A 15,393-nucleotide genomic window follows, 5' to 3' on the forward strand; every position below is an offset into this window, starting at 1 on the left:
GGCAGTGGCAGTTCACCTGAATGGACCATTAGGATCCCGTGGTGGAATTTCAATAGAGTCAAGGACTTCAAAAAAGCAGGGGCCACTCCACCAAGGACAAACGTTTTGACCCATCCTCGTGTCCATATTTATTCCCATTAGACCAGATATAGGTAGGAAGACAACATCTTAACACCAAAAGAGTAAGAGAACAAATTAAACAAGCCCTTAGACTATAGTTAACCTTTAAGTTTTACAGTTCACTGCATACCTTTCTTTGTGTTGTAGCCAGAGGCTTTCAGGAACGGTACCATTTTTTGTTCTATTTCATCATACCTGCGTAGAATTTACATAAGTACAAAGGTGTATGGAAGAAGATACGAAATCATCAATGACAAGGATTCAAAAGGTTAATGTTACCTTTCTTTCGACCAGCCTACAGTTGGATCATCCATCTTGTTCACAACAACAATCAGCTTCGACACACCCAACGTTTTGGCAAGTTGAACATGTTCACGTGTCTGCCCACCCCTCTCATATCCCGTTTCAAATTCACCTTTTCGAGCTGAAATCACCTATAACAGAGAGATATGGGTATTGAAGTTAGTAGGCCTCCTACCAGAGAAGAGAAATCAATCAGAACACAAATTAATATATTATCCGACTAACCAGCACACCAATGTCTGCTTGAGATGCTCCACTAATCATATTAGGTACGTAACTCTTGTGTCCCTATAAGCAATAAATAATTACACGGGGATTAGAACAGAAAACTCACCCAACGTATATGCGGCAACCCAGATTCCTCAAAAACAAAAATAAAAGGAAGACAATTTTTTATTGATCCCTTACCGGAGCATCCAAAATGGTAAATCTAGTGTTCTGAGTTTCAAAGTGTGCCCTTCCAACTTCAACTGTTTTACCCTGTCAAATGAAGTATATTAGCCATAGCTAACATAAAATCAATAACCTTGATGGGTTTCCATACACAAGTGAACTCAGACGAATTGTTAGCAAAAAAATAAATACATGAAGTACCTTGAGCCTCTCTTCTTCATTTGTATCCATTATATATGCCATATACCTAGCACACAGGGCAATACCAAGTTTGCAAATTAGTTAGAAAACAAGTTTGCAAATCAGTGTTAACCAATCAGGAGAACTCACCAGCTTTCTCTACTTTTGTCTTTTGCTTCCTTCTCATACTTTTGGATTTGTCGATCATCTACCTGGCCGCTAAGGAAAAGAATCTGTCCTCCAATTGTAGATTTACCAGCATCTACAATATAAAGTGATAGTGTAAAGATTAAAGCAAAAAATCAGACATTATAAACTTAAACGTACACAGACTGAAAGCTCATGACCAATGGGGATTTCAATCTGTGTTACATAGGCGATTATATTGTAACCTCCAGATATAATAAGAACATGCCCATGAATATATATATATATATTAAAAAAAACCCAAGTAGATAGCCTTACCAACATGCCCAATGAACACCACGTTCAAGTGTCTCTTTTTATTTGCTTCTGCTTCCACTTCAGCTTCCTCTTGGGCAGCCTTCTCTTGAGCAGCTTTCTCTTTCGCTAAAATTGATTATATATATCAGAAAGATAGATAAATCTTGAGGCAGAGAATACCAAAGAGATAAGATGGGAGCAGTATGAGAAGATAGTCTACGAACCTTTTGCTGGGTTATGCACTGGATGAAGCATTACTTCATCATGATCCTCAGAAGCTGAAACCACCAAAGTCCAAAAAAAAAAATAAGAAATCAATGATATGGCAAACCTTAGATAAAGCAAACTCATTTGGAGCGAAAAAAAAAGAAAGGGAGACTGATGATCGAGGAACCTTGTTGCTCGTCAGGAACTGGGACTGATTCTTGAACCTCATCTTTCAGGTCTGTAAGTAAAGATAAAAATCCAAGATTATTCTCTATGTCAAGAACTCATCAAATATTTAGCGTTCAATCTCATCACAGTATTAGACATACATCAATCATTTCGATTTGTGCATTTAATTCTATTGTAAAAGCCGCAGTTACACGGTAGGTAGGTTTGAACGCAACCCACAGATAGGCAAAATTAAACAGAACTAAAGAGAAACTATAAACAAACAAAAAAAGGCATGCTGCAACAAACCTTCTGCTGCTAAATCCGATTTCTCAACTTCAACGGAGTTATGATCTTCTGGAACGACACCACCATTGTTTTCATCTGCATTAGACACACCCAAATTCAATACCATTGAAATAAGAGAAATATTGTTAAGCTAGTTATCTCTATTACCTGCTGAATCAAGCTGTAATGCGCGGATCTCTGCCTCAAGATCTGCGTGGTTTAGAAATGGTATGAGAGACAGGAAATAAGAACAAGAAAAAGAATATCACAAGTCCCAGATACTACAATTGCACAATAAATAATTTATTGGAAACAGACTAACAGTAGTCAAAGGTGGCAGACCCATTAAGATTTCACATAAACGGAAGATCACAGTGACTCAATCCCAGAACAAATATGTACAGTTAGAATACACATTCAACAACTAATGAATGAATAAAGCCACTGCTGAGCCATCTGCTACATCCCTGCAGTTAACCATAACATAATCCAAATTCTTATGCTAGAAAACTATACAGCTCTTACTTCAATTTTAACCACGATAGCATAGATCCAGAAAATTGGCAAAGAACACTATCTGTAAGTTAAAATTAACACGAATTTCAAAGAGGAAAGAAAAAAAAAAAAAAAAACCCAGGTCAGTTGTACACAAGCCAATTAAAACCAACCAATCAGCTAAACCCTAATCCGATTCCTAGTCACACAAGCTGCAAGCTGATAATCTTCCTTCCGATTTCAGATTTAACTAACAGAGAAACGAATCAATCAACTTTACAATCGATGCTAACATAGTACGGAACACCAAACATTCAACCAAAAAAATAGGAGAAAAGATCCGATCGAACAAACAAAAGAGTAAGCGCATAATCGAGAAAGAAAGAAGACGCATAGAGCTCGGAAACCCCTACCCATGGCGGATTGTACAAGTACGAAGAAGGGAAGGAAAGGAGGAGGAGGAAAATGGATTCTAGGTTTTCTCGCGAAAGAAGAAGCGCGTGAATATGGAACTAGAGCCGCTTCTATGAGGCTCTAATTTTTGCCTAGGTGGATCTTTTATGTATTCCCTTTTCTTTTCTTTTTGCGTAGCCAAGTTTTCTAAGAAAAAACTCACGTGTCGAGTTTCACTAGCTTTAACACAAGACGACGTCGGTTAGGATATATAAGGCCCGTCGCAAAAACCCAATTAATAATCACTTAATATGGGCCTAAATGGATCCTTGCGGCTCAATCGCACGTATAGATTTGTTGGAAGGCCCAAATCTATGATTGTGAACAAACTTTTTTTTTGGTTGTACAACAATTGGAAGCAATATTTGCAAGAATGAAATGAATAATTGAACTTAAATAAATTCAAAAAATGTTTGTAAAAATGTAAACACACAGAGATTTTTTTGTAACTGTATTTTTTTCTCTCATACCATTAGAATCTTCAATAATTAATAATATCTTTTTACATAGTTTCCTCCAGTTAATTAAAGTTGGATGCAAAAAAACACAAGGCAATAATGTAACAAGTAATGAGACAAAGTTTTCTTCTGTAAGAAATCTACCCATAGATTCTCTTTCGGGTTATTATCATCTGTTATATCCATCCTCCAATCCTGACCGCCCATTTTTTTTGTTGTTTTGTATATTTGGATGAAAAAAAAAAATTGAATGTTGCAATAAGATTTAAGAAATTATAAAAGGAGGAGTGGGGTAAGCACAGAAGCCAATGAAGAGGCATGTGACGTTTTTTATTTAAAAAGGGAATCTAAGCTAAACAATGTCAGTACATTTTTTCCCAAAGTCCTTTTCATGTCCACCCATCACTTTTATTTTTAATAATTTTGTATTGTATGATAATTTTTTCATGTATCAATCAACCAAACTTCATATCCCATATATGAACCGATGTTATTTTTATAGCAAATCGTTATCAAACTCGTCTATTCATTAGTTGCCGTGTCCACTCTCTTTAAATATTCTTGTTACAATTGAATATTGGCATCATGCCAATCTAAAGTAGGTTAGAAGAACCTCTAACCAAATAAAAAGTAGGTTAGAAAAAAGATATATAGGAATTGTTTTGTTTGGTTGACAAGATTTGGTTTTGTGATTATTGGTAATATTATATTACTAATATAAGTACGAAAAACATTAAATAGACATGAAAAACAGTGAAGTAGAAAACAAAAATAAAGTAAGCTCTTGAGTATATGAGTGACAACTGTTAGTGAATAAGTGGCTAACGAATTATGTATTATGTACATATATAATAATTTTGGATTGAGATATACAGTAAGATTTATGAATTGAATCAATTGTAAACCATGGTTTCAAGAAAAAAGAAAAAAATCCTCGAAATGATCTATTACCATCTTTGACTCTCTCTCTCTCTCTCTCTCTCTCTCACTAGGGCTAAAGATTTTCGTCTTTATAAGGTCATTCTTCAATGGTTTATTCTTCACTTGTTCTCTTTCTCCTCCTTTATTTTTTTCTTTCCAGGATTCCATATATTATAGGTTTTTTTATCTCTGATAATAGATCCGATGATCTACCAGCTTCCTTCATTCAAGTTTTTTTATCTTTCCATTTGTTATTTTAACTCTCCTGTTTTAGACAGTTTAATGGTTAATTTATAGAGGTTTTGTTTTAACTTAAGAATCCACAAGTCTCCCTCCTTGTTTTTCTTGTTTGGATCTCTAGTGATTTAAGGCTTATAGTGTTGGTTTCAAATGTTGCATATATCATCTGCCTAGTTTTCTTACCCTCCGTATTATAGTAAATATCTTCATATATGAAACGAATAGGTTTAGGTTAGATGATGCATGTGACTGCCAACACAAAAAGAAAAAGAGTTTGAGGGGTTCATGATCATATGAATATGAGTTACTCAAAACAGATCCACACGATATTATGTACAAGAAGAAGAAGAAGAAGAAGAAGAAGAGGAAGAGCTCCTTGAAGTTCAATGGAGGGTTTAGCAGGGTAAAGTAAAGCTGCTAAGCTATGGATCCCATAAGCCTTATCAAAATCATTGATGATAAGGTTTTTTTATGGATTCCATATCTCAGGAGCTTTCACTTACCCCTTTAATGGCTTCACTCTTCTTTGGATTGAAGGGAGCTCTTCATCTCTCTCTTCCTCTCTCTCTCTCTCTCTCAAATTATTATTGACTTTAATAATGACTTTGATCGTTATTTGTGTGCTGCAGGGGTACATACGTGGATGATGGATCTTGACTTGGTTGGAAAAGGATTTTTTTTTTTTGGTAACATGTTAACATGTAACTTTTTTATATGCTTTGTACTTTGTATTTCCACTTTACTTTAATTATGTTGCACTGTTAATTCGCATGTGTAGTTATGCTTCTCTGAAACAAAATTATAAAGAAATTACTTCTCTGTATACATAGTCCACGACTATGTATATCTTTTAGTAATTTCTTTATAATTTTGTTTCCTGCCTAAATAAAGCGTCTAGTTTGATGCAAGTGTCTACAAGTAATTAATATCCGTCTTAATAGTTGTACTTGTTAATCATATATCCACCTCGCTCGTATAAAAGATGTGATTTGCTCGGAACTAACTACGCTGCAGCGGCTTTTATTTAAATGAACCCAGCTGATATATGTATAGTTGTTACACACTGTTCGAAGAAATTTAATACTCAACAGATCTAGTTGGAAATTTGAATGCCTTAATTTTAAATAAGTTTGGCCAAATCGTTGTTGGGTCATCTTATTAAATTCAGATTCGGATTGGTTTAATAGCTGCATTGATTCAAATTGAAAATGAAAACCTATACTATTTCAAAATTTGTAAATATTGTGTGTAGGTAAATGTTGTCTCAATGCAGCTGGAATATTTTCCAAGTGTTAGTGTGGGGTTCCATACTTCCATATATTTCTTTCCCACTAGCAAGTGTTATTGCTTTTCTCGAATCCATAATAATTACATAAAAGATATAGCTTTGATACCAAGATGTTCTGCTATATTTCAATAAGATTTTATGCTATTTCAGCTGATATTGAACTACTTTTAAACAGAGAAGATCTAATATGGACTGATGACTATATTTGATTTAATATGGAATTCGTCAAATCTCATTTACCACATGTAAGAAAATATTGTATGTGACTGAAAACAAACTAAAAAGTTAGAAATTGAAAACATAGATGTAGATGTGTACTTACATAGATGTGTACTGCAACAAATTCGTTATCTTTTTTACTATACGAAAATAATGACCAAAACATAGTTGTGTACTTAAAGTAAAGTTAATGTATATATTGTGTGCCACTCATAGATTCATTAAAAAAAAAATTGCAACAAAATTTTCTAATAAATCAAAATCAGAAAATGCAAAATGTTACTAACGGTCAAAATTAAATAGGGGAATGCCTTTTTTTCCGTCTTCAAACATACTCAAGAACATTGATTAAGTTTCTCCCTTTTCAGAGTTGAGACAAGCTAATGAGAGATAATCAAATTATTTTTAAAAAGGGCAACAAAAAAGTAAAGAAGAAGCATGCTTGGTATTGGTATCTGCACAATAGTGTATACAAATATAAGCATGCTTCTTGTGTCCATTATGTCGCAAATGTAGCTTCGAAGTCTTAGCCACGAATCAGGATAGGGTTCTTTACTTCTTTATAATACTGACCAACACCTGAGAATCATTCTCAAAAATAGTTTCCCCAAATCCGAGATTATCTAAACAACTCATATTGTCCAAATGAGGCTCGTAGGCGTAGCCTATGCTTCAAGGTGGAGTGAAGCTATAACGAGTCTGAGTGGGATGTGTTTTTATGCACCAACGGATTACATGAAGCTGCCCACCAAACCAAACATACAAAAAGCCCATTAAGATATATTAGACCCACTAATAAATCTATCAAATAAGCCCATTAATAAATGAACCCTAATCCATTTTCTGTAACACTCATATAAATAGCTTCTTCAGTTTTTTTTTACGCCCTTCTTCTTTGTATTTCCGCCTCCCCGAGAAAACGAAAACCCTAGTTTCAGAGGCATTTCCCAGACACCGACAATGGCGGAAGGACTCGTTTTGAAGGGCACCATGCGTGCACACACCGACATGGTTACCGCAATCGCCACGCCAATCGATAACGCTGACATCATCGTCTCAGCTTCCCGCGACAAATCCATCATTTTATGGAAACTCACCAAGGACGACAAGTCCTACGGTGTAGCTCAGAGGCGTCTCACTGGTCACTCTCACTTCGTTGAGGATGTTGTTCTCTCCTCAGACGGACAATTCGCCCTTTCCGGTAGCTGGGACGGTGAGCTCCGTCTTTGGGATCTAGCTGCTGGTGTCTCCACTCGTAGATTCGTCGGACACACCAAGGATGTGCTCTCCGTCGCCTTCTCCCTTGACAACCGTCAGATCGTCTCTGCGTCTCGTGACCGTACGATCAAGCTGTGGAACACTCTAGGTGAGTGCAAGTACACGATCTCAGAAGGAGGTGGTGAGGGACACCGTGATTGGGTTAGCTGCGTCAGATTCAGCCCTAACACGCTCCAGCCGACGATTGTGTCAGCATCGTGGGACAAGACCGTGAAAGTGTGGAACCTCTCGAACTGCAAGCTCAGATCGACACTTGCTGGTCACACTGGATACGTGAGCACTGTTGCCGTGTCACCTGATGGTTCACTCTGTGCAAGTGGAGGCAAAGACGGTGTTGTTTTGCTGTGGGATTTGGCTGAGGGGAAGAAGCTTTACTCTTTTGAAGCTAACTCTGTGATCCATGCCCTTTGCTTCAGTCCCAACAGGTACTGGCTCTGTGCTGCAACTGAACAAGGTATTAAGATTTGGGACCTGGAGAGCAAGACCATTGTTGAGGATTTGAAGGTTGATCTTAAGGCTGAGGCCGAGAAGGCTGACAACAGTGGCCCTGCTGCCACCAAGAGGAAGGTACACACATACTAACAAACTAACTCATGACTTGATTTCGAGTTTCACTTTGGTTTTGATAGAATGCTCTGTTGTTGTTGTTTATAATGTTGGTTATGTCTGATGATTAAGTAGTAATCTAGGTCTGTTGTAGGAAATGAGGAAGTTTACTGAAAAGATTCTTACATGAATTGATTTATTATTAATCTAGGTCTGTAATTCTGGTTGAATTCTTTGCTACGTCATGTGAGTTACTTGTGTTCTCGTCTTTTGCCTGTATATTAGCTTCACATAGAGGCATTACCGTAGATGCACCCTCTTGGTCAGGATATGTATCTGTGAAACCTGTATAACAATTGCGTTTTTAGTCTATAGATTTGAGACTACCTTGTCAACGTAGGGTTTTAATGTATTTTCGTTCTCCATACTACTCGATTACCTGAGATTTCTTGCAAGACTTGATGAATTATGATTCATGTTGTTAGACTTCATTCCTGAAGAATTATTTTCTGTGTATAACAATGGAAACTGAATTCGATATGTTTGTTGATTTGGGTCAGGTTATTTACTGCACAAGCCTGAACTGGAGCGCCGATGGAAGCACCCTGTTCAGTGGTTATACCGATGGAGTTATTAGAGTTTGGGGTATTGGTCGTTACTAGTAATCCCTTCACTCGTTTACTTGGTTGCGCTATCTGCTATCTCGTTGTTGGTTTTTTTTTATCGCTTATGTTTTGTCAACAACTCATAAAGTACCCTGAGGTTTTCAGAAGGATGTTTGGTTTCATGTCAATCTAGGTTTGCTTTTTTATCTTATCACGTAAGAATCTTGCGGTTTTGGAGTTACTCTTATTTTGTGTCAAATGAATTCATCAGTAATCTATACCAAAAATAGCGGAATATGCATTTGAATCTGTAAATTTTTATAGCTACTTGAGACAAACGAGTAAACAAACGAGTCATCATTTTTGTTAGCCGTTCACATCTTCAATGAAAGGCTTTACACAATATTTTAAGCTGCTGCCAATACGCATAAACCATATGCTTGCTGTTTTCTTGTTGTCTAAAATGACTTGTATGTCACCTTTTTGTGACGATGCCACCCTTTCTTTTTACAAGAAAACAGTGTGCATTGCCCCTTTTTTGTTCACTTCAAAGTTGACACCTTATGAGAGTTGAGCAATCAAGTTTGTATGATTACAAAAAGAGAGAAAAATAAACAATATTTCGGAACCATCTGACTGCAACCACAACAATGAGTTTTTATACATTCACCCACTTGAGAAAACAAACGTTACCCGGTTTCTTTTGCAAGACTACAAATCTCTAAACATGAGAGACACTGATGTCCACAGAAATCAAATGAAGTATATCCACCAAGATGATGACAACGGATTCCGCAACTATCTTTCAGTTTTCGCCTCAAAATGTAGACTTGTCAAGGCTGTCAAAATATGAGTGATCAAGTGCTGCTTTTGCTGAAATTCTTTCGGCTGGATTCAACTTCAGCAGTTTCTGCATTTGTTGGTGGAACACATAAGTTCAATAAGATGAAAGAGAAAATGAGATGGAACAAATTAGGAAAAAAAGAGGAAGCAGAAGCAAGAGAATTTATCTTTTCTTTGGAGTTGTTTTGCAAAATATTTAAGAGAATCAGGCGGGTTACTAACCGTGAGAAGATCAACTCCTTGAGGCGAAAGAGATGGAAAAGCACTTCCTTGGTCTTTGGGATGCCAATCTGGAAAGGAATTCCAGTTAATCAGAGAGGTAACACCCAGCCATTGCTGCTCGGTTGGTGTTCCTAGCACACTCCATGAACCAAAACAAAAACAAAAAACCATTACTAGTGTCTCTACACAAAGGCTGGTTCGGATAATCGCATGAACTCAGCAAATACAAAGGAGAGTTCAAAACAATGTTGTATCATTAAATGATCCAATGTAGGTAGAGCATAGCAAGTGATCGAGGAAATTAAGCAGTGGAAAGGTAAGATTACCTGAACATTTTATGCAACTGCGAAAGCTCGCTGTCGCCACGGAAAAAAACTTCCCTGGTGACAATCTCAGCTGTGCAAGGTTTAAAGATTGACACCAACAAGATAAATAAAGACAGTGCAGAGACGGACGAATTGAAAAACATCATTGAGACTAAGCGAAGATGCAGCCAACAGACTAATTAAAAAAAAAAATCAAAACCAATCAATTTCCTTTAGAATCCGGATCAATTTGAATTGGTTTACTTGGTTTAAACAATTAACCGGGCAGTACTAAGAGCATCTCCAACAGACCCTTAAACTTTCAAAATTTGAAGGGTTTGAATAGTGAATCATCAAATTTGATGGTGCACTACTGAGCCCCTTAAAATTATATATATATATATATATTTCATTTTAGTCCTTATAAGTTTTATATCCTACAAATATTTCTATTAAGTTTAATTGTTTGAAATATATCTATATAAATTCTATTGTTTGATTTATATCTATATAAATTCTTTTTTTTTTGTCAACATATCTATATAAATTCTATTATATGAAATATATCTATATAAATTTTATTATTTGAATATATATATGGAGGAGCTTTATATGCGTGTGCTTTCTTTTTATTGATGGAGGAGATTGGTGTTAGTATTTGGTTACATGGAACACAGAGAAAATATAAGCAAAGAGTTAAGGGAACGCTTGATTGATTGCACTGATGGATGAAAGCCTTCACCTGACGATCCAGATCATTGACATGTTCTTTGCACTTTATCAACCCCTAGGGGAAAACCTTAGAGTTGTTGGTGCTGGTGCATGCGCTGTCTCTGACCAACAAATACGAAAAAGTAACACATTTTGATATAGATTCACTCATAGTAGATGAAGAAACTTACACTCTAGAGGAAGTGATATCACAGGTCTTGGAAACATGTATGACTTATTTTTCACGTCTGGTTGTAACATCACATTCATCCCTCTTTAATTTGTAGTCTTTAATTAGAAAAGCCTAAAACTATTAACATTTGTCTTAGTTTCAGTAACTTTGATTTACTCATCACTTTACATAGTTTTCATCAATTTCAATCAAGTTTACATATTTTCTTTGTGCTACAAGTTACAACAGCACGATTTCAAAAACTATATGAAATTTGAACATTACTTTTTTTTTTTACTTTATTAAATTAGTGGTGAAAACTATAGAGCATAATGATATTTAGGAGACATAAGGTTGAAAATGTTTAGAAAACTCTATTTTTCGCAACTGTCAGAAATAAACTATTCCAGAGTACATGAGTCGGTCAATATAGATTACACAATAAAGTCATGAAGTTGAAAAGATTCATCTCTAATTTTTTATTATGTACTCTGGCTATCTTACATATTCATGTATCATTTTAAATAATTTATAAAGATCAATATAATAAATTTGAAAGATCAAATATAATTATCCATTTATAAAGTCTATTTTGTTTTGTAAAGTCTATTAGCTCTATTTATAAAGTCTATTTTGTTTTGTGATTCAGTAGATAAATATGTAAAGATTAATATAATATTTTTTTTTTTTTAAGATTTGAAGTTTTTGAAAACAAAAAGAATTTAGTTAAAAGATTTTGAGTCTTTGTGATTTAAGCGAAATGAAAAAATGATCACAAAATGAATAAAAAATGTAATATAATACCATTTAACTAAATCATCTAAAGATGAAACATTAGTATGAAATCTAGCACTATAAATTAATTTGATGAGTGAAAAACAAAACAAAAAACAAAAAGATAGAAGTTATCCTTGGAGTTTCAAAAAAATCTTTGGATTGAAGTTCATATAATTTTATAAGAAAACTAATTTAGTTTGTCACTTCAAAAGTAATATTTTCAATTTGAAAGATTATGTGTGAGTGTTGAATTTATATAAACAAAACAACCAAATCATGTGTAAGTTTAAATTTTGATTGGGCCACTTGGTATTCCTTTTCTTTTAAGTCAAAACAAATTAAAATATTTATTTATAATTAATTCACCTTTAAATGCATGTAACTCCATTTAACTCTACATTAACTCAAATGTAACTCAATAATTCTACATTCATTCCTTCCACTAATCTATACTAGTATTTTTGCAGCAGTTTTTGCCATTTAAATCTGTTTGGGAAAGTCTGAGCATTTAATACCATTAAATGTTATATCTATATTCAAACAAGTTTAGTTAACTTTTTTTACTATTCTTATAACTAAACACAATTAAGCTATTTTAAATATCCATATATATAATGTTTAAAAATTAATATACATTAGAAGATTTATTCCAGATTTAAATTAATATAAATCATTGTTTGAATTTAATTTTTAATTATTGTGAATCATCATATGATACATGAAATTAATAAAAATGTATATTTTTCTGCACATATTGTGATTTGAATTTTTACATACGGACATATATTACTCAACTAAAATAAAAATTGTGTCTTCAACATACATATAGTAAATTTATTGTATATAGTAAATTTTAAATTTTAAGAAGTTCAAAATATATAACTGAGATATCTAAACTGAATAAAAGGTTTAAAATTATAAATACTAAAAAATATTAAAAATTAAAAAAACACAAATGAGTTATTGCATGACGGGTTATATATCTAACGGGACGATTTTGAATAATAAAAAAAAAAATCATTAATACGATACTTCAATATGGGCTAAATTTTTATTTAATATTTTTAACAACACCAGTGTATGTCAAACTTAATTGATATTGTGTTAAACAAATATAGTTTCATGGTATATTGCGATTTTAATTTGGATTTTTAGTTGAATTGTTTAATTTAACCGTATAAAGTAAATTTTAAACTCTTAAGAAGTTTAAAATGTTATAATTGATATATCTAAACTTAATAAAAAGTTTAAAATTATGAATATTTAATCATTCAATTTTCAAAACAATACAAACATGTTATATTATAGACGAGTTATATGACACGACAAGGTTGAATTGATAATACTAAAAAATATGATACTTCTGTATGGGTTAAATTTTCATTTTATTATTTTAGCAATACCAATATAAAATATATCGAATTAGACTGTTTTAGTTAAGATTTTATTAAACAAAAATTGTTATGCTGTATATCGCGGGTTGCATACTAAATCAGTAGAATTAACAAAATAGCACATTAGCAAAATTCGAATTAAAATAATACATTAACAAAATATTAAAATAAAGTTCTGTCTGCGGCATACCGCATGTCATAATCTAGTTTATTTATATTTCAAGAGAAAATATTTCTGGTTAAGTTTTAATATTTTCTTAATTATTTTGGTTAGCTAAACTTATAGTCACACACATATATATATATATATATTTATATATCTATATTGCTTTAAACTTTGAAATGAGGAAGGTTTTATACATAGTTACTAAATTTTTTGACAATTTTTATTTGATTCAATTTTACTATACTACAATCTTATGTTTACAATGACATTAAGAAAAACTTTTTAAATCAATTTTTAACCTTTATAAAACACTAGATAAGGCTCGCGTTATTACGCGGGTAAAAATTTAAAAAATTTATTGAGAATAATTAAATAATAATATACATGTTTTTAGATTTTATCTTATAACATTTTAATATTGAATACGAATTTCTCATATTTCATTTTAATACTTTCTCAGTTCCATTATATAATAGTTTTAAGGTTTTTTTACTCTATTTATAATATTTTCTCAAATTTCTATTATAATTTTTATTAATATAAAAATTTATGTCTATTTGAACTATGCAGTATATTTTCCTATTAGTTGAAGTTTTATGACATAATACAGTAGAACCTCTATAAATTAATACTCTTTAAATTAATACTCGCTATAAACTAATAAATTCTTCTGGTCCCGAGTTGGACCAGTGTAAAAAATGACACATTTCGATAAAATAATAAGATAATATTTTTTTTGGAAATCTTATGTAAAAATATGGTCCCATCGATATCATAAATTAATAATCAAATAAACTATATATATATATATATATATATATATGTATCTAAAACTTCTACTGATATATGACTCTATTGTTATTGGTTTATTCTTGAATTTGCATTCTTGTTGGAGTTCATCTCTAATCTATTTCATTGTTGTCTTCTCAAATCCAAAAATTATGGAGAGTCCTAGATGCGATAATTGCTTCTTTAATAATTGGTTCTAAAGGTACCGTAATATCTTATTCGATTTCATCATTACCATGAATGATAGTAGTAGCAATTTCTTCTAAACTCTAAACTTCTAACATTTATCATTTTTACCTAAATAATTTAGTAAACAATCGACATTCATCCTATTACGATATCCAAAATTATATATTAAGAAAATTCTTTAAAAATGTGAATGATAACAAAAGTATCTTATTTTGTAATATTTTTTAAAAAATTATGAAAATGAGAAAATCTCTTCATAAATTAATAAAATATTAATTTATTGATACATTAAAACCTCTAGAAATTAATAAAATTTCATGGTCCCGACCTTATTAATTTATTGTGGTTTTACTGTATTTATTGTTTATTAATCTTTGTGTTTTTACCCAAAATCTCTTATAGGACAAAGAGTACCATTTAAATATCTATACCATCATAATAAACCATATTTTAAATTTCATTATACATTTCATCATAATGCATAGAACTAAATATTTTATATCAAACACAATTAATACATCATATCAAAACTCTATCTTAGTAAGAATTGAAAATACAAATAAACATTAACAAAATATAATACGCAAAAATAACTAAATCAACATTATTTAAGATATATTTGTTATGTTGTTATCTCATAAGTACTAATTTTACCTCATGTCATAATCAATTTTAAATGATTTAAATTTTAAAAATAAAATCATATATAAAGATATAGAGACATTCTCATCAAATAACTGAAAATTCTTTCCTATAAATTATAATTTATTTCAAACTATCTTATGTTTTACGTAACATATGCATTACAAAAATACATGTGTTGAAGTTATAAAATCAAACAGAAAAAATATTACTAATAATCTAATATTCTTAAATGAATTTTTTAAAAATGATACATATTAATATTTGAAAATTTTTAATCTAAAATAAATTTTATCGTTAGACACTCAATTTAGTAATCACATTTATCTGTTTTATCGTAAAACCATAATTCACTTCTTCATGGATTAGAGTTAAAATTTTAATAAAAAAAATAATATGAGCATCATATGAGATAATATGTATATTTTTTAGTATTTTAAATTTAACAATAAAATAATCAGTTAACATCGATAATTTTTTTAGAAATCCAAAAAGATCCTACAAATATTTTTCTATATGTCATAATTTCATAAGTAATACTTTTGTAAATTTTCATCAATTAACCAAAAATTCATAC

At 31.9% G+C, this 15,393-nt stretch overlaps 3 protein-coding genes and 1 long non-coding RNA gene across 5 annotated transcripts in view; 2 read left to right on the top strand and 2 right to left on the bottom strand.

Moving 5' to 3' along the window:
• Positions 1 to 3,162, bottom strand: part of LOC109124518 (eukaryotic peptide chain release factor GTP-binding subunit ERF3A-like) — a 5,346-nt gene extending 2,184 nt beyond the window's left edge. For both annotated transcript variants that reach the window (XM_010478668.2, XM_010478667.2), the window contains exons 1-13: positions 3,012 to 3,162; positions 2,272 to 2,313; positions 2,125 to 2,199; positions 1,835 to 1,885; positions 1,665 to 1,718; positions 1,462 to 1,566; positions 1,147 to 1,258; positions 1,018 to 1,063; positions 832 to 903; positions 649 to 711; positions 400 to 554; positions 251 to 315; positions 17 to 167 (exon numbers count right to left, since the gene is read on the bottom strand). In XM_010478668.2, coding sequence (XP_010476970.1) covers positions 17 to 167; positions 251 to 315; positions 400 to 554; positions 649 to 711; positions 832 to 903; positions 1,018 to 1,063; positions 1,147 to 1,258; positions 1,462 to 1,566; positions 1,665 to 1,718; positions 1,835 to 1,885; positions 2,125 to 2,199; positions 2,272 to 2,313; positions 3,012 to 3,015 — 995 coding nt within the window. In that variant the 5' untranslated portion in view covers positions 3,016 to 3,162. The remainder of the gene's footprint in view (positions 1 to 16; positions 168 to 250; positions 316 to 399; positions 555 to 648; positions 712 to 831; positions 904 to 1,017; positions 1,064 to 1,146; positions 1,259 to 1,461; positions 1,567 to 1,664; positions 1,719 to 1,834; positions 1,886 to 2,124; positions 2,200 to 2,271; positions 2,314 to 3,011) is intronic.
• LOC104756142 lies at positions 4,414 to 5,592 on the top strand. Its single transcript, XR_762281.2, has 2 exons — positions 4,414 to 4,526; positions 5,300 to 5,592. It is a non-coding gene; the product is annotated as an uncharacterized LOC104756142 (long non-coding RNA).
• Positions 7,059 to 8,882, top strand: LOC104756143 (receptor for activated C kinase 1A). The gene is made up of 2 exons (XM_010478670.2): positions 7,059 to 8,022; positions 8,562 to 8,882. Exons 1-2 carry the CDS (start codon positions 7,138 to 7,140, stop codon positions 8,661 to 8,663), a joined length of 987 nt encoding a protein of 328 aa, XP_010476972.1. The 5' UTR covers positions 7,059 to 7,137; the 3' UTR covers positions 8,664 to 8,882.
• On the bottom strand, positions 9,225 to 10,112 carry LOC104756144 (cyclin-dependent kinase B1-1-like). Its single transcript, XM_010478671.2, has 3 exons — positions 9,998 to 10,112; positions 9,672 to 9,810; positions 9,225 to 9,516 (listed from the first exon to the last, which is right to left on the bottom strand). Exons 1-3 carry the CDS (start codon positions 10,003 to 10,005, stop codon positions 9,424 to 9,426), a joined length of 240 nt encoding a protein of 79 aa, XP_010476973.1. The 5' UTR covers positions 10,006 to 10,112; the 3' UTR covers positions 9,225 to 9,423.

The sequence above is a fragment of the Camelina sativa genome, chromosome 17 (assembly GCF_000633955.1).
Source record: "Camelina sativa cultivar DH55 chromosome 17, Cs, whole genome shotgun sequence".
Taxonomy (NCBI): domain Eukaryota; kingdom Viridiplantae; phylum Streptophyta; class Magnoliopsida; order Brassicales; family Brassicaceae; genus Camelina; species Camelina sativa.